Here is a 17,043-nt window from a genome sequence, read left to right as displayed (position 1 = left end):
TTGCTTGGATTTTACGGCGCCACCTTAAATCCCTAAGCTTCACATTTTAACGGAAAAAAGAGCAACGCGACTTGGATGTAACGAGTAACGCGACAGTTTGTAGAAATGTAGTGAAGTAGAAAGTACAGATACTTACTGTAAAATGTAGTGGAGTAAAAGTAGAAAGTATCCATTATTAAATCTACTTAAGTAAAGTACAGATACACGAAAATTGTACTTAAGTACAGTAACGAAGTACTTGTACTTCGTTACTTCCCACCACTGCACCACACCCAATACATACAAACTCATCAAAACACTCACTTTGTTCCTTCATCAACCAAGCGCTAACTAATTGATTGTCTAGACTAGCGGTTCTCAACGTGGGCGGTACCGCCCCCCAGGGGGCGTTCAGAGGACGGCAGGGGGCGCTGGCGGACATTTTTACAAAAGGGGGGCGCTGGGATGCCTTTGGGGGGTGTTTACTCGAAGGTAAACTTTACACCTTAAATGCACAACAATACCAGTTTAGACTTTGAGCAACTTGGTAAAACTGTATTGTGTAACATTAAATCATGCTTGGCTGGAACTGTATCGATGGCAGCTCTTCTTCTATTCAGTGGTTTTAGCTTCATGGCGCAGCTCCGCTCCGCATCAGTTCAGCGTTACACCGGCTGATGACGCTGCTGTGATTCACTTTGTCTGGTATTTATGTAGGCTACGTTTTGGCAGTTCTGTGATCATGTCATAGCAACAATTTATATTAAAAATTTTTTTATTTCCGTTTGAAAGCTGCCCGCTTCCATGGAAGGACAACAGAAAATCGCTCTTATAAACATGTAATTACTAAAATCACGACTTTGTATCCCTCTGAAAAATGAACCCATTTAAATAAAGAAATCCCTCCATGGGTGATACCTCGATAGAGAGCCTTCATTTTATAGCGTTAACACGGTGCTGTAAGTGGTCCGGTATGAAACGGTTTTGATAGAACAACGGTACCACAGCATTTTTAATTTCAATAATCAGAATACCGAAATTGTTTCCGTTGTTTTAAAAGGTTTATGTCAGTCTGCCTTTCCCCCCATCGATGTTTCCCGACCGCCCTGCACCTTAGGGAGTTAAAAATAATAATTAAAAAAACGCCGCGCACATTGCGCAAAACTCTGAAACATGAGAAGCGGGCAAAACGGAGCGACGAACTAGATGTGAATTATGGCATAAAAACAGAGAATCCGACGCTGAACAGTGAAAAATCAACACATGATGTGAAACACATGACGATTAGGAGGTGCAGCAGGTGATGAATGAATATTACTGGTGGTCAATAAACGATCAAACAAATCCAGCAACAGGAAAGAAACTAAAGTGGACATAGCAATAAACCGAGAGGATAATACTAATCAAAGGAAACTAAATGGAAATGAATGAAGATCAAAATGCAAGAATAAACTAAGAAACTAAAGTAAATAAACTGGTATGGCAAGACCTTTCGAGCAATAATTAATACAGAGGACTGTATGGCAAGAATAAACAGACACTATTTCCAGATAAAAGGGGCGAAACTACACATTATTTATGTGGATGCGAAAACATAAATCGCCCCCCCCCCCTCCTCCAGACGACGATATGTTTAGGGCAAAACTCGCTACATTTACCCCGTTATGTGCGCGAGGTGAAGGAGCGTAAGGCGCTGAAGTGTACGGGAAACATAATCGGTGCGCCGATTCAAAACATCTACAATAATGATAGTAACATTAATAATAAAATAATTGTCAGTGCAAGTAGCCTACAGATTCTTTGGTGGGGGGCGGTGAGGGACCTGGATAAAGGCTAGGGGGGCGCTGGCCCGAAAAAGGTTGAGAAACACTGATCTAGACCTTAATTTGACTACTCCTTAATTATCTCCTTTTCACTGCGACCCGTGCGCTCTCTCTGCACGATGTCCGAGCAGTCAATTGTCAGTTATTGTCTGCAGTTTTGTGTCAGTCATTTAGCAACCTTGCCCTTTAAAGCCCTTTCAAAATAAGAGCATCGGCCACAAAACAACAAATACTTCTTAGTTAGATGAGGAAACAAAAAATAAAAATAATAGTCATTTACACTCCCACCAAATCATTAGAGCTTAAATTAACAAATGGAGTGACAATTATTTCCTAAAGAAGAAATAACCTGTAATCTTTAACCTTTATTAAAACACACAAAAAAACACAGTACAAAGGAAAGAATGCAACTTAAACTATAGAGTATAGTTAAACAGTCTCTAATAGTAGAACCAGTTTCTGCACTGGGCGTTCCACTATAGAAACTTTACTGGAACATTGTCCTTTCTCTCTCTTCCGTTCTCCAAAACGAATCTTCACATTTCATACAAGTCCGTCCTTATCAGTTACTGTGCTTATCACACGTGCTAATCTCCATTCATTACGAGGTAAGTCGTCCATCTTCTCCATGACAACATCTCGGACCTTAAAAGTTTCTTCTTGGAGTGTGCCATTTCTGCCTTGTTGCGATGTTGGATAGATACTCCTTTTTCCAACGTGACCAAAACTGCTCTGCTAGATATTGCACCCGCCGCCACCTTTTCCATGCAAGACGGAAGACGGAAGTCTTCCGTCTTCTTTGATGAATTTACCTGGAGTAGGCAAGGTTGCCCATGACTTCATAGTGAGCAGGTGATTTGGAGTCAATGGATCGGGACTGTTTGGGTCACTGAGGTTATCCACTGTAAGAGGTCTGCTGTTCACAATCAACATCGCTTCATAAAAGAATGTTCTTAAAGTTCCTGCCTGAAGAAAGTGAAACTCTTGAGCGTAGAATATTTCGAACAGTTCTGATTTGTCTTTCCCATACGCTTGAATGAGGAGTGTGCATTTTGAAGTCACTGCTTTTCGGCTAGAAATGTGGTAATGCAGTTAGTCTAGTTGTTTTAAAGCTTTCTGCAGTTCATTTTTAGCTCCAACGAAGTTGCTTCCTTGATCACACCTTATCTCGCTGACTGATCCTCTTATGGCTATAAAACAACGGAGCGCGTTGATAAACGCGTCTGTAGTCAAGTCGTCTAGCATTTCTATATGTATCGCTCTGCAATATAGACAAGTAAGAAGAAGTCCATAACGTTTATGCACCTTTCGAGTTTTGGTTATAAAAGGACCAAAACAAACCATTCCACAGAATGTGAAGGGTGGTGATGGCTCTAAACGTGTTGTTGGTAGATCAGACATTTTCTGTTGTTCTATTCCTCTTCTGAGTCTACAACACTTTACACATTGGTGTATAAACTTTGCTTCGACTTTGTTGATGCCTGGAATCCAAATTCCATTTGATCTGATCTCATTAATTGTCAGTCCTTTCCCTTGATGTTGTACTTTATCATGGAAATGAGCAATTAGCAGTTGAGTGACATGGTAACCTTTTGGAACTATTATTGAATGTTTCAGTGAGGAAGAGAAAGAAGCATCCTTTAACCTTCCTCCCACCTTAAGGAGTCCATCACTACCAAGAAAAATGTCCATTTGAAACAGTTTGTTTTTATGAGGAAGAGCCTTTTCATGTTTCAGCATCCTTATCTCCTCTGCGTATTCTTTTACTTGTACGTCCTTCAGAATAACGCTTTTAGCGTTTTGCCTTTCTTGTACTGTGCTATGACTTGTTGTTTTATCTCCTTTGGCACAACGAATCAGTCTAGCAATGGCTTGGGTGGCTTTGTACCAAGAAAACTTTAACTTGTCTGCCAAACTCTTTTTTTCTGTTTTGAAGGTGCTCAGTGCTTGTGTCTTTTTAACTTCTGGATCTCCGAGTGGCAAATTTACGTCTATCTTTGCAGATGGAGGAATTTCTTTGTCCCACAGAAGCTGTGGCCCTTTGAAACAGTCAGATAAAATGAGCTCACTTGCACTTGAGCCTCGTGAGGCAATATCTGCTGGGTTTTGTTCAGAGGAGACATATCTCCACTGCTGGGGTGTGCTGTTGAGCCTTATCCTTTGAACTYGATTTGAAACAAAGGTATGAAAACGGCGTGCCTCATTATTGATGTAGCCYAAAACTACTTTAGAGTCTGTCCAGACATATTCATCATTCTGTGTCAATCCAAGCTCATCCTTTAATACGTTGCTGGCAGTAATGGAGATCACAGCGGCTGTCAGTTCGAGTCTTGGTATTGTTGTTACTTTAATAGGAGCAACTTTGGTCTTTGCTGTAACCAAAACACAATGCACCTTAGCATCTTTGTTTGTACATCTTAAATATGAACACTGACCATAACCATATGAACTGGCATCAGAAAAATGATGCATCTCTGCTTTTACCATTTGGCCAAAGTCTTTAGAAATGTAACAGCGTGGTATTGTTATTTTCTCCAAGTTCCTTAAGTCATCCTTCCATTTCTTCCACATTGGCCTTAGTTCATTGGGAAGGGGATTGTCCCAGCTTGTACCTTCTTTGCATGTCTCTTGAAGTACTCTTTTACCTGTGAGCACAAAGGGGGAGATGAATCCTAACGGGTCGTACAAAGATGCAACTATAGATAGAATGCCACGCCTTGTATCAGGTTGGTTGTTGGGGCTAAAGCGAAACCGTAAAGTGTCAATGTGCCAGTGAATACTTAGCACTCTTTCAAGTTTAGAGTCATTAAACGCTAGGTCACATGCTTGCTGTGGAGAGGAACAGCAAGCCTGATAGTGCCTCTCCACAGTGCCTCTGATGGTGGAATGCTTTCTAACACTGTTTTGTCATTACTTACAAACTTGTGTAGTCTGAGGCCACCTGAAGCACAAAGTGTCTGAGTTTCCTGGATGAGCTTAATAGCTTCCTTGATGCTTGTAGTACTCGTTACCCCGTCATCCACATAGAAATCTTTCATTATGAACTTAGATGCAAACTGGGTCTTGTTTTCATTTGTAAGATGTTTTAGTTCATAATTTGCACATCCTGGTGAAGATGTGGCTCCGAAGAGATGCACCTTCATTCTAAACTCTTGGGGATCAGTGTTTGAGTTGCCATTTTTCTACCATAAAAATCTTAAATAGTCTCTATCTGCTTCGTGCACATAAAATTGATAGAACATTTTTTCAATGTCGTATAGTAATGCAACTTGATGTCGTTGGAATCTCATTAGAACACCAATTAGATTGTTCACCAAATCTGGGCCTAACATCAAATGAGACTATTACCTTTGTATTTTGATGAGGCGTCAAAGACTACTCCGAGTTTGTCTGGTTTTTGAGGATGATGTATTCCGTGATGAGGAATATACCACTTTTCTCCTTCTTTTGCTTCATTGTGAACTTCCTCTGCCTCACCATTCTCTATGACTTTGTTCATAAACTTTACATATTGTTCTTTGTATCTTTGGTCTTTTGACAGTTTGTTTTTGAGGCTTTGAAGTAATACAGTGGCCATTTTTTATTGTCTGGTAACTGAGGTCTTTCCTTAAATGGAAGTGGCATTTCATAATGTCCTTCATAGTTTTTATAAATGCCTTGCTCTAGTGTATTCAGAAAGAGAATGTCATCTTGAGACACTGATTTGTTATCCTTGTTATCATCCTTAAAGTCAGACTCGAGAACCTTGAGTGCGTCAGCGGGAGTCATTAAAGCAGTGGTTCTTAACTTTTTTGAGGTACCAAACCCCCCAGTTGCATATGCGCATTCACCGAACCCTTCTTATTCCAATCCCCCCACTCCCCGACACACAAAATACTTTGTGGTATTCTGATTTAGTAATGTAATTATATTAGCTGTGTAACCACCCCCACGCCACTAGAGGCAGTAGCAACCCCGAAAAGATGCGACTAAGGAGCAGATTTAGAAGTACACCGACAGCTACAGAATTTGGTAAAAACGGTGAATTTTGCTGAAGTAATTATAGACACAAGTTCAAATCCATGCTGAGAGTCGAACTCCTTCAATCAGGGCTCCTCCGCAGCTCTGATTGGCTAAACAATGTAACGTGATCCTCTGCAGCAAGTGACGGCAAAGCGGGGCGTCATCACGACTTTACACAAGTGTGTCTTTACCTCCGCGGCAGAAGCTCCGCCGAACCCCTGAGACCGACTCACCGAACCCCTGGGGTTCGATCGAACCCAGGTTAAGAGATGATGTGGGCCCTGTGACACTCCAACCCAATGCTGTGCGGACTGCATAGGGTTCACCTTCTTCTCCTAAGATGACCTGCCTTGGAGCTAATGCCTTGGAACAGTTGTAGCCAATTAACAGCTTCACATTCTAGCTGTGGGGGATCTCATTCACTATTACCTTGAGATGACCCCATTGCCTTGCCGTTTCACAGGAAGGAATGTGAGAGCGATTAACTGGCATACAGTCTTTAGTGTAAGCAGTCGGAGTTCAATTATGTCTGAAGAGTTGTATCCTCTCACCTTGAGACCTGAGACACGCTCGCTTGGCACAACTGCATCCTTACCAAGCATTGTAGTAAGTTTTTACCTTATGGGGGTTGCCTTAGCTTTGAGATCATTAGACACATTGCGGTCAATGAACACTGTATCCCTTTGGGTGTCCAAGAGTGCATAAACAAGTCTTTACCTGGTTGTTGCTCTGAAGAAACCCATACTGGTACGATAATGGAGGTGCTTATACATTGTTCATTGGTTCTTGCATTGAGAAACAGGGTTGTTGCAGTCTGTTCCGTGCTCATTTGAAATTGGCTTCTCTGTGATTTGTCGCTGTCATAGTTAAAGTCGTGCAGACAGGGTGTTTTTTCTTGCATATTTCACATACATGTCTAACGACATGTTTGAATGAAATAAGCAAATGCTCTAAATCCTATTGAGTCATTTGTTTGCATCTTTGGCCATTTTGCTAGTCTTTCCCTGTACGCTTTCTGTACAATAAACGGATGTCCATACCTTTGGTTGAGGCGTTCCCACGCATCCTGATAGGCATCACTGTCGTTTCTGTAGAAGATGCCATCAAGTGTTGGTCGAGCTGAACCCCCTACATATTTCCTTAAGTAGTGTAGCTTGTCTGCACTACTTAATGTATGTTCTTTTTATCAATGAGTGCAGCGAATGAAGCTTTCCACTCGATGAACTCTATTGGATCGCCTGTGAACGTGGAGGGCTCGGGCATTGGCAGTCTGTTCATGGCGACACTGTCCTGTAATGCTTGGGCTAAATAAAGTACATCTGCTTGAGGAAGTGAGGTGGACACAATATTGCTGTTAGGGACCTGAATGGGAGCAGAAATTATGGAAGCCTTCTGAGCTGCTCTGGTACAGTCAACGTGAACACTGCTCTCACTCCATCTCCTGGTCATAGGTTATTAATCTAGCTTGTGCAGCCTTTAACTCATTTTCAGCCTTTAATCTCTCTAACTCACGTTTTTGAGATTCTAACTCATTTCTCTTTTTCTTCTAATAACACTTCATACTCTGCCTCCTTGGCCGCTAACTCTGCTGCAGCCTCTGCTCTCTTTATAGGTACTACTGACCTTGTAGAGTTTGAATTACTGGCAGTTGAGCGTTTGAGTGTGTGATGGAAGAACTGTAAATGGATCGAGCATAATCTGGATCAAGAAGTTCACGTAGACGTGCCTTCACTTTCCCACTGTCATAGTCATATATGCCTCAGAGGCTTTCATATGCAACTGATAATGTCATTGGTGACTGCTTCGCATGCATCTATAAGTCGCCTTGTGTCACTGCAGGGAGTAATGATTTCCCTTATTTCTGTGTATAACTTTATGACATTATCTCTTTCCTTTTCTAAGATGTCCATGAGTGAAGCAATTTGACTGTTATGTCTCCTTTCAATTGTTCTCTTGTTGTATGTACTTTCCTTTTCCATTGATCATAAACTTTGAGAAGACGTTTCTTTTTTGTGGGCTTCCTCCTCCTGATATGCTCGCATTTTTTCTGTAGGCCTCCTTTGACGAACAGAGATTTGAGCCTCCTCTTCTTCATTGACCTGTAGGTCCTTGGTGTACTTTATTTCCTGTTCAGATGCTTCCATGCTTGATGCTGAAAGTGGATTGAACTTCTTAGCTCAGGGTGAAGCTCTTCTCAGCTTGGGTCAGGCCCTTACTGTAGCGTCCCGATTGAAAGGATGGCATCTCAAACTGATGGTTCACGTTTCTTTATTCAACAGCCTTTGTACATGAACACAGAGCTACAAAATATACAAATAAAATACCATTAGTAACACTTAGTGGTTCTAAACTTTTACCTTAACCTATGAATTCTGTACCTTATGTCAGGGGTGTCCAAAGTCGGTCCTCGAGGGCCGGCATCCTGCATGTTTTAGTTCTCTCTCTGGTTTTTCACACCTGGATCAAATAATGGCTCGTTAGAAGCCCTAAGAGGAATATTGACAAGCTGAAAAGGTTGTTACTACCACCAGGGAGAGAACTAAAATGTGCAGGATGCCAGCCCTCGAGGACCGACTTTGGACACCCCTGCCTTATGTGCTATAATTATGTTTACAATACATGTATTCATTTAACTCTAACATCCCTGTATTATAAAATAAAACATATTTCAACTGTTTAACGGTTAACCAAATATTACCATCTAATGGCAAAACATCACCACACCCAATCCACTCATCAAAACACTCACCTTGTTCCCTCAGCCAAGCGCCAACTAGTTTATTGTCTAGACCAGTGGTCCCCAAACTTTTTCCTGTGAGGGCCACATAACTATTCCCTTCTCTGGTGGGGGGCCAGAGTCAGTTTGTAACAGAAAAAGTGTTACACGTTTATCACCTGCGCTGCCTGAAATTGTTGGGGGGGGGGGAGGCGGGCCGGATCACTGGTCTAGACCTCAATTTGACTTAATTATCTCCTTTTCACTGCGACCCGTGCGCTCTCTCTGCACGATGTCCGAGCAGTCAATTGTCAGTTATTGTCTGCAGTTTTGTCAGTCACTTAGCAACCTTGCCCTTAAAAGATAAAAGCATCGGCCGCTAAACAGCAAATACCTCTTAGTATTCTTTTGTTTCCTCATCTAATAGTCATTTGCAAGTACATAAGGGATCAGAAAATTAATCCAACACTGAAGATTTTTCAATTTCAGCTTTTGTTTCCCAATTTAAATAGGAAACATAACTAGAATCACCAAGAACTACAGTGAAAACAAGGTAGAACCATTAAGAAAAAAACAAAACAAAGACAAAATCCAAAACCAAACCCCAGATCCTAACAGGTGGAAGCTAAATCTGATTTCTCAAAAGTCCCAACTTATGAGTAATTTCCCACCCACAGTTACAGTCACCTCATTCATCACTTGAAACCTAGTATCTGGCCAAGCTTCCATTAACAAGCTGCCAAACACCCTCACTCTGTTCTTTTACTGCTCTTTTAAAAAAAAAGATAAACCCACCTTATAATATATCTGACCAATCTTGAAAACCAAACTTAACTTTTTTTTTTTATTTTTTTACCTTAATTGACCCAACTGAAAAGAGATGCACAAGAAGTTTGAAAAGAGAAGGCATCTTAATAGTTGGCTCACTGTTCCACATTGTAATTTCATTAATACAGCTGTAACAATTGTGACAAAGCTTTCCATAAAAAATTGAGTTCCTAACTCACCTGATGTCTGAACTACTTTTTTTCAGCTTCTGTCTGGTAAGCAATGACTAGAAAAATAACTAAAATACCATTACAACAGCTTAGTGTGGCACCACAAGGGTATAAATTTTGATACTCGGCCCTTTAAAGCAGGAGACGTCAACAACGCCACCTTGGAAATTGCACCTAAGGAAATAGATCACCAGTAAGGCACTTAAGGTTAATTACCAATGAAAAGACTTTATTCCACAAAATAATGCACTTTATTGTTGGTGGTTTTAAAAGACAAAATTTTCAGGAACCACAATGGGAAAGGAACAGTACGGAGGCTTACCAGCAGGGGGAGGAGAGTCCAAATGTGGGGAACTGGTATTTAAAACAAATGAATAAATCCAAATAAATCACCCCAAACACCTGTGAACAGACAATCGTGAAGAAACCCCAACAACTGTCACTTGCACAGCACACAGGTCCAGGCAAATACAGGCATGAAGAAAACAGGTGAGAGAGTCTCCCTTTACACTAGACACCCATAAGGAGGTAATTAGGGGCCAGGTGTCCTCAATCTTGGGGCAGGCTTTATCCTGCTACATTCACATTAATGAAGTGAACTAGATCAGAGACTACAATCTGACATCAACAAAGGGTGAGGCAGCTGTTCCGTGCAAGTAAGAAGGTTTTTGACAATTTTTGAGAAAAATCTACAGTAAATTCCCAGTTATGTAACATGTGGCGATTTGGTGATTTTACATCAATTTTCACTCAAGAAACTGGAGGGACTGATTGATACAATTTGGCAGTAAACAGATAAAAACTGCATTGACTTGATTGATAATATAATATTTAAGCACACTTAAGAGTTTAGTCTAGAATCTAATCTAGAGGGCCATATAAAAAGCTTGGCCTGCAAAGAGGAAATACATTATAAACACAGTGTTTAAACTAAGGTGAGAAAAAAATCAGAACTGTGTGAAGTATCGACTGTCTAAACTCTAAAAGGCTGCTTTTTATTACGTAGAAAAGGCAACAATAGAATTACTAAGAGATTAAAAAGTTTAAAACCTGGACACGAAAATAAGTAATCAGAAGATAAATGAAGTAAGGAAATAAAAATCAGAAGTTTAATGATTGTTTAATGGTGAAAAAAATATGATTCTAACTTTATGCTGATGCATGTTTGAATGTGTAGGTCATTGTTCAGAGGTCACTGTCAGCCAAGTCCTTGTCTCATGCCAAAGGAGGCAGCGTTTTGGGAGGGTACCTAAAACTGCTGCCCATGTTCTTCATTGTGATGCCTGGCATGATAAGCCGAGCACTCTTCCCAGGTAATTCTGTCTGCTTCTCTGTGCTAAACTTTTATGTCATTTTCTTCTTCTGGTTAATAAGACTTGGCATTGGACAGTTAGTTTTAGACATGAATGTGCTATAAGTAGTTTTAGACATGATTGTGTTGAAAGTAGTTACTCAAAGATGAAATTTAATTCCATCAGTGGAAATGAAAGTTAATTTAGTTAAGTTGGAAAAAATATACCCATAACAATTTATTTATTTATTGTTCATGCAAATATCACTATATTTCCTCTTCTCTGTTGGTAGATGAGGTTGGATGTGTGGATCCAGCACTGTGTCAGAGAATATGTGGAGCATCCGTTGGCTGCTCTAATATTGCTTACCCCAAACTAGTAGTAGAATTAATGCCTATTGGTGAGTCACAGAGAAACACATGCACCTCAGATACTGTCTATGGGTGCGTTCACACTGCAGCCTGAAGTGACCCAATTCCGATTTTTTTTTAAGTAATGCGACCTGTATCCGATCTTTTCATGGCAGTGTGAACAGCACAGGTCGGATTCTATTTAGAATGCGACCCATATCCGATACGTATCCGATTCACATGCGACCTAACTTCCAGGACAAACGTCACTATTGTGAGCGCAGGAAGAAACAAAACAACCATGGCAACCCTGGTATCCATGACAACCATGGCGGACAATAATGCGGAAGGCAGTCAGTGGAGAGAAAGCGAGGTATCTGACCTAATAAATATATGGGGGGATAGGTCTATCCAGTCCAAACTGGAGGGATCTTATCGGAACCGGGCGGTTTTYACTAGCATTTCRCAAGAAATGACCGTGCGTGGGTATAGACGTTCCTGGCTCCAATGCCAAAGAAAAATGAAGAGCCTCCGTAAAAAATATAAGGAGGCTAAAGACTCAAACAAAMGAAGCRGCAGTGGACGTGTYACTTGTCCATTTTACAACGAGTTGGACCGCATTTTAGGAGACAAGCCCAGCGTTCAACCTTCGRACCTGCTGGAYAGYTGCTGTGCCGRAGARGAGCAGGAGGAGATGAGCCCAAGTCCTGCAGCTAATACAGCTGGTCCAGCTAGCAGCGCTAGCGCCGATTCAGGTGAGATATTTACACAGAGGACTATATTGCACTCATGAAAAAACAGGAATGCTACTTCAGTTTCGGCTATTTTATTTACCCCGGGCTTTATCCTTTGGAATGTTTCTGTCTGAAGCAGCCGGGTATTAACTCACAGAAAAAAATTGTTACAAACTTTCTTCTTCTGGTTACAACTTTACAACTTACGCTATTTATTTTTTAAAAACAGTGATGCAACACGCAGCTCAGATTCTGTAAAACTTCTGTGCCTGAATAAAGACTAGGCAGAATGTCTTAAACAATCACATTAATAAGACAAATAAGATATATTAAAGAAATGAATAAAAGATTGTTTTATCCATAGCCTGTAATAATTTAAATACTTCTAGGGTGTAACATATATTCATTTTTTACATATCATGTGTATTTACATATTATGTTTATAAAGGTGATGGGACACTTGCCTCTACCTCAGAGGAAAGTTCTTCAACAAGTGAAGATACAGCCTTTAAAGCGGTACATCTTCCACATCCACTGGCTGTAAGATACCATTTATTTTGTCCAATTATAAACAAACCTTCTACTAACTAAACTGAGGAAGTATTTTGTTAAGGGTGCTTAAAATTTATTTGGTATTACCATAAATATAGTTTGAATTGATTGCAGTTTTAAAGTTTTTCTAACTATAATACAAAAGGATAACATGTAATGGTTTATCTGATCTTTCTCTTAATACAGCTACTTCTGCCACGAATAGAAAAAGAAAATCCAAGCTGGAGGCTACTCTTGAGGTTTTTGCTGACAAGATCAGTACTGCCCTCAAAAGTGAAGATGCCGATCTTTTGTTGAAGATGCAAGCAGCTCAGCATGAGCATGAATTTAAAATGTTCACTATGTTATCACAGTTCTTGGAGAGATCAAACCACCCTCCACAGCAACCATTTTACCATACTCACAGCCTTACAGCCCAGGACAGCATCCTGCTCACCGTTTCCTATAACTTCTGCTCCATCTCCCACCATTGCTGTGTCCTATCTTCAAGACTTAAGTTCACCACTGCCCTTCAACAATGCTCATCCACATGCTCAAAATCTCCCTCAGCCCTTTTTCCAGACACCAGCTGATATGCGAGCTTATTCTCCACCCTTTCAGTTTCAAGATGAGGATGAAATTTAAACCAACTTGAAGTATTTTTGAACAGTACTAACATTTGTTTTGAAGCAGGCACTTTTACTGAATGTTACTCAGTTGCAATGCAATTTTGAGATGAGAAATATTTGTAAAATATTTTGTTCTAATGTTTTCAAAAACAAATTTTAAAAATATTTATGATTTTTATTTTTTTTAAAAAGGTGGTTCATAATTTATACTCAGAGGCACAGGTTTTTCTTCTATTAAAAAGAAATAAGATTATTGAAAATGTAATTTTGTTATTTAACAACGATGTGGTTACATGTAAAACACTTAAAACACCATAAATAAAAATGTGATAACATGTTAAAACACTTGAACAACATAAATACAGCTATTAATTCAACGCTGCCTACTAAAACATTCAGTGAGGGCTTCTCTGACTCCTGCAGGTTGTATATCGGGTAAAGAACCTCCTTCTGCTAATCTTTCGAAGGGAAGGACAGGTGCAGATTCTAGGTAGGCCTCACTGTGCAATTCACAAATATGATGAAGTGTGCAACATGCACTGATGACGGTGTTGACGGCCGAGATCTCCACATCAAGCCGTTTGCTTAGACATCTCCATCGACTCTTRAGTTTGCCAAATGCACATTCTACAACCATCCTTGCTCTGCTGTGGCGCTCATTGAAGTAGCGTTGATCTGTTGTTAAAGTTCCGGTATCTGCATGTCCTTTCACCAACCATCTTCGAAGGAGGTAGGCTGGGTCACCTAGCAGCATTATTGGCACTCGAACACCCATTATCTCTTCAGTATTCTAAAATTTTACAGTAAACAAAAATAAAAAAAAATGGAAAAAAATCAAAATTTTCTATCACTATAACCAACTTCTATTACTAACACAATACCAAATACTTACTGGTGGAAAAAGATCCCCTTTCTCTGCCAGTGCATAAACGTGTGAATTTTTAAGGACCCTGGCATCATGAACGCTTCCTGGTCATCCACTATAAATGTTGGTAAAGCTGTTGGAAGACATTTTTTAGTTTATAAACTAAATATTTTTTAAATGAGCAAATATCAATATTTATTACCAAATAATATTGGTAATAATATTATTACCAATATTATTACCATGAATGACTGTCATTCTACAGTCATTCCCTGTAGAATGACTGAGTGCCATCCCTTGCGGTTGAAATAATCACCGGGATTCTTCTCGGGAGCAACTATGKGGATATGGGTGCCATCGATCGCTCCTCCGCACTGCGGGAATCCCCATCTCTCTCTGAAACCTGCGATCACCTCCTGCAGAGCAGCTCCGTGGGGCATTTTAATGTASTCYGGCAYGAGTACATGACGAACTGCTTTGCAGAATTCGTGGACTATGGAACAGACRGTSKACCTCGCAATRCCRAAGAGGTTRCTTATAGTGCGATAGCACGCACCTGTTGCAAGCCAATACAGTCCCACGGCAACCCTTTTTCCCACTGGTATGGGTTGCCGAAGATGTGTGGCTGCACGTGTGAGTGTCAAAGAGAGACGCTCACATATGTACATAAATGTTTCTCTTGACACTCTAAAATTTTGGATGAAATTGATGTCATCAAAGCCAATTACTTCTGTTTCCCACCACTCCTGACTTCGAGTCCGAGCCCACACATTGCGCTGAACCGATGTAGCTGCCACTGCCCCACAAAATGCCATGGCCAAAATTCTGGCTCTCTTTCTTTTCGATCTTCTTAAGAGGAGAATGTTATTAAGATGCCTGCGGTTGGACAACAACTGGAAGATCGCTAAATATGTTCCATTTCCATCCATTTCCATGTTTTATGTTTGTCTCAGGTCGACCTTACGACAGATGCACTCAGGTTCAACGTATTTATTCTAACAAGAGAGGAAATCAAGTTGGTCACTTCACCAGCTTCTGCCCCTTCACATTAAATAAAATACATGGTTCCGGATGAGCAGTTAAAATTTGTAAAATTTTAAATACACATTATAGGTTAAAAAATACAAAACATCGCAATATTTGTCCATTACACCCGGTATATAAATACATTTGCTTAAAATACATTTTATAACTACAATACGTATATATACATCACAGATCTGACCATAATACATACCGCAGTAAAAGCGCAGTAAAAGACGGCAACAGAAAAAGGGGACGAGGTGTCACTTGGTTGCTATGGTTACGACAAACGGTCAACGGCAGTATAACATAATTAATGACCAGAGAAACAACTTTTTGACTAAACAAAGTGAATTTGAAGAATGAATAAAAAATTTTTCGATTCACTTCACATCACAGATGTAGTCATTGCGCCCTCTACTGCGCATGCGGCACACTTTCAGGTCATTTGCCCGTTCACACTGCAGAATGCACAGGTCGCATTTACTGGCAGTGTGAACGGCCCCGGCAAAAAAATCGGAATTGGCAAAAAATCGGAATTGGGTCACTTCAGGCTGCAGTGTGTATGACTTCAATATGTCACTTAGTAACAGAAAACTTAATTTTATCAAATGCTTTTGCTTTTAACAATTAAGAGTATAAAAAGTCAAACAGCTAGAGAATCTGTGTATGACTGTCAAGAGGAGGATGTGAAACACCAAATCAAACAATGTAGATGACCTAATGAATACTATTGAAGCCACCTGGGCTTCTATTACACCTCAGCAGAACAACTGGCTCATTGTGGATAGGACTGACTCCATGCCATGCCGCATGTTGCCAAGCTAATCCATTTAATACCAAGTTTTTCCCAGACATGAAAATATTCTGGTCAGATGTAACTGGTTGTCATTTGAACTAACCAATAGTAAATACTTAAAAAATGTGGAAAATATTGGTGTGTTTTATGCCACTAATCACCATTGTGACCGGTGGCATAATATGTGGTGCTCTCACTAAGATGAGCTAAAAGTGCTTTTTGTTAAATAATAAAGATAATATGTAAATATTGTTTCTTTGTTTGAATAAACCTTGGCAAAGCATTATTTTAGAGTAGCGGTTCTCAACGTGTGCGGTACCGCCCCCCAGGGGGCGTTCAGAGGACGGCAGGGGGCGCTGGCAGAAATTTTTACAAAAGCGGGGCGCTGGGATTCCTTTGGGGGGCGTTTGGTTGAAGGTAAACTTTACATCTTAAATGCACCAGTTTAGACTTTGAGCAACTTGCTAAAACTATTTCATAACATTAAAGCATGCATGGCTGCAACTGTATGGATGGTAGCTCTGGGGGGCGGTGAGGGACCTGGACAAAAGCTACAGTGTTTGTAGCTTTTTGGCGCAGCTCCGTTCTCCTGCTACTGGTAGCTTCACCGCTTCAGTTCAGCGTTAAACCGGCTGATGACGGTGCTGTGATTCACTTCTGGTGTCGGATTTTGAAATATTTTATGTTTTATTGAGGATTTTTGTAAATATGTTTTGGCAGTTCTGTGATCATGTCAAAGCAGCAACTTATATTAAAAAGTGTTTTATTTCCATTTGAAGGCTGCCCGCTTCCATGGAAGGACAACAGAAAATCGCTCTTATAAACATGTAATTACTAAAATCACGACTTTGTATCCCTCTGAAAAATGAACCCATTTAAATAAAGAAATCCCTCCAGGGGTGATGCCACGATGGAGAGCCTTCATTTTATAGCGTTAACACCGGAGCTGTAAGTGGTCCGGTATGAAACGGGTGAGATAGAACAACACAGCACTTTTACATTTCAATAATCAGAATACAGAAATTGTTTCCGTTGTTTTAAGTTTTAAAAGGTTTATGTCAGTCTGCCTTTTCCCCATCGATACGCTTCCTGAACGCTGCGCACCATAAGGGGTATAAAAAAAAAAAGACGCGCACATTGCGCAAAACACTGAAACGGGAGAAGTGGGACATAAAACGGAGCGACGAACTAGATGTGAATTATGGCATAAAAACAGAGAATCCGACGCTGAACAGTGAAAATCAACACATGATGTGAAACACATGATGATTAGGCGGCGCAGCAGGTGATGAGTGAAGATTA

The 17,043-nt window shown here is 40.4% G+C and overlaps 1 protein-coding gene and 1 long non-coding RNA gene across 7 annotated transcripts in view; one reads left to right on the top strand and one right to left on the bottom strand.

The window, feature by feature from the left end:
* The window catches only part of slc5a9 (solute carrier family 5 member 9), a 104,013-nt gene that overhangs the window by 74,873 nt on the left and 12,097 nt on the right, over window positions 1-17,043 (top strand). For 5 of the 6 annotated variants that reach the window (XM_017304327.1, XM_017304328.1, XM_008408151.2 and 2 more), the window contains 2 exons: window positions 10,696-10,831; window positions 11,103-11,210. In XM_017304327.1, coding sequence (XP_017159816.1) covers window positions 10,696-10,831; window positions 11,103-11,210 — 244 coding nt within the window. The remainder of the gene's footprint in view (window positions 1-10,695; window positions 10,832-11,102; window positions 11,211-17,043) is intronic. The other variant, XM_008408152.2, reaches the window with a different exon arrangement.
* LOC103464200 (uncharacterized) lies at window positions 13,733-14,119 on the bottom strand. The gene is made up of 2 exons (XR_533616.1): window positions 13,947-14,119; window positions 13,733-13,844 (listed from the first exon to the last, which is right to left on the bottom strand). It is a non-coding gene; the product is annotated as an uncharacterized LOC103464200 (long non-coding RNA).

This window comes from Poecilia reticulata, linkage group LG4 (assembly GCF_000633615.1).
Source record: "Poecilia reticulata strain Guanapo linkage group LG4, Guppy_female_1.0+MT, whole genome shotgun sequence".
Lineage (NCBI taxonomy): Eukaryota > Metazoa > Chordata > Actinopteri > Cyprinodontiformes > Poeciliidae > Poecilia > Poecilia reticulata.
This window is presented reverse-complemented; position numbering and strand designations above follow the sequence as displayed.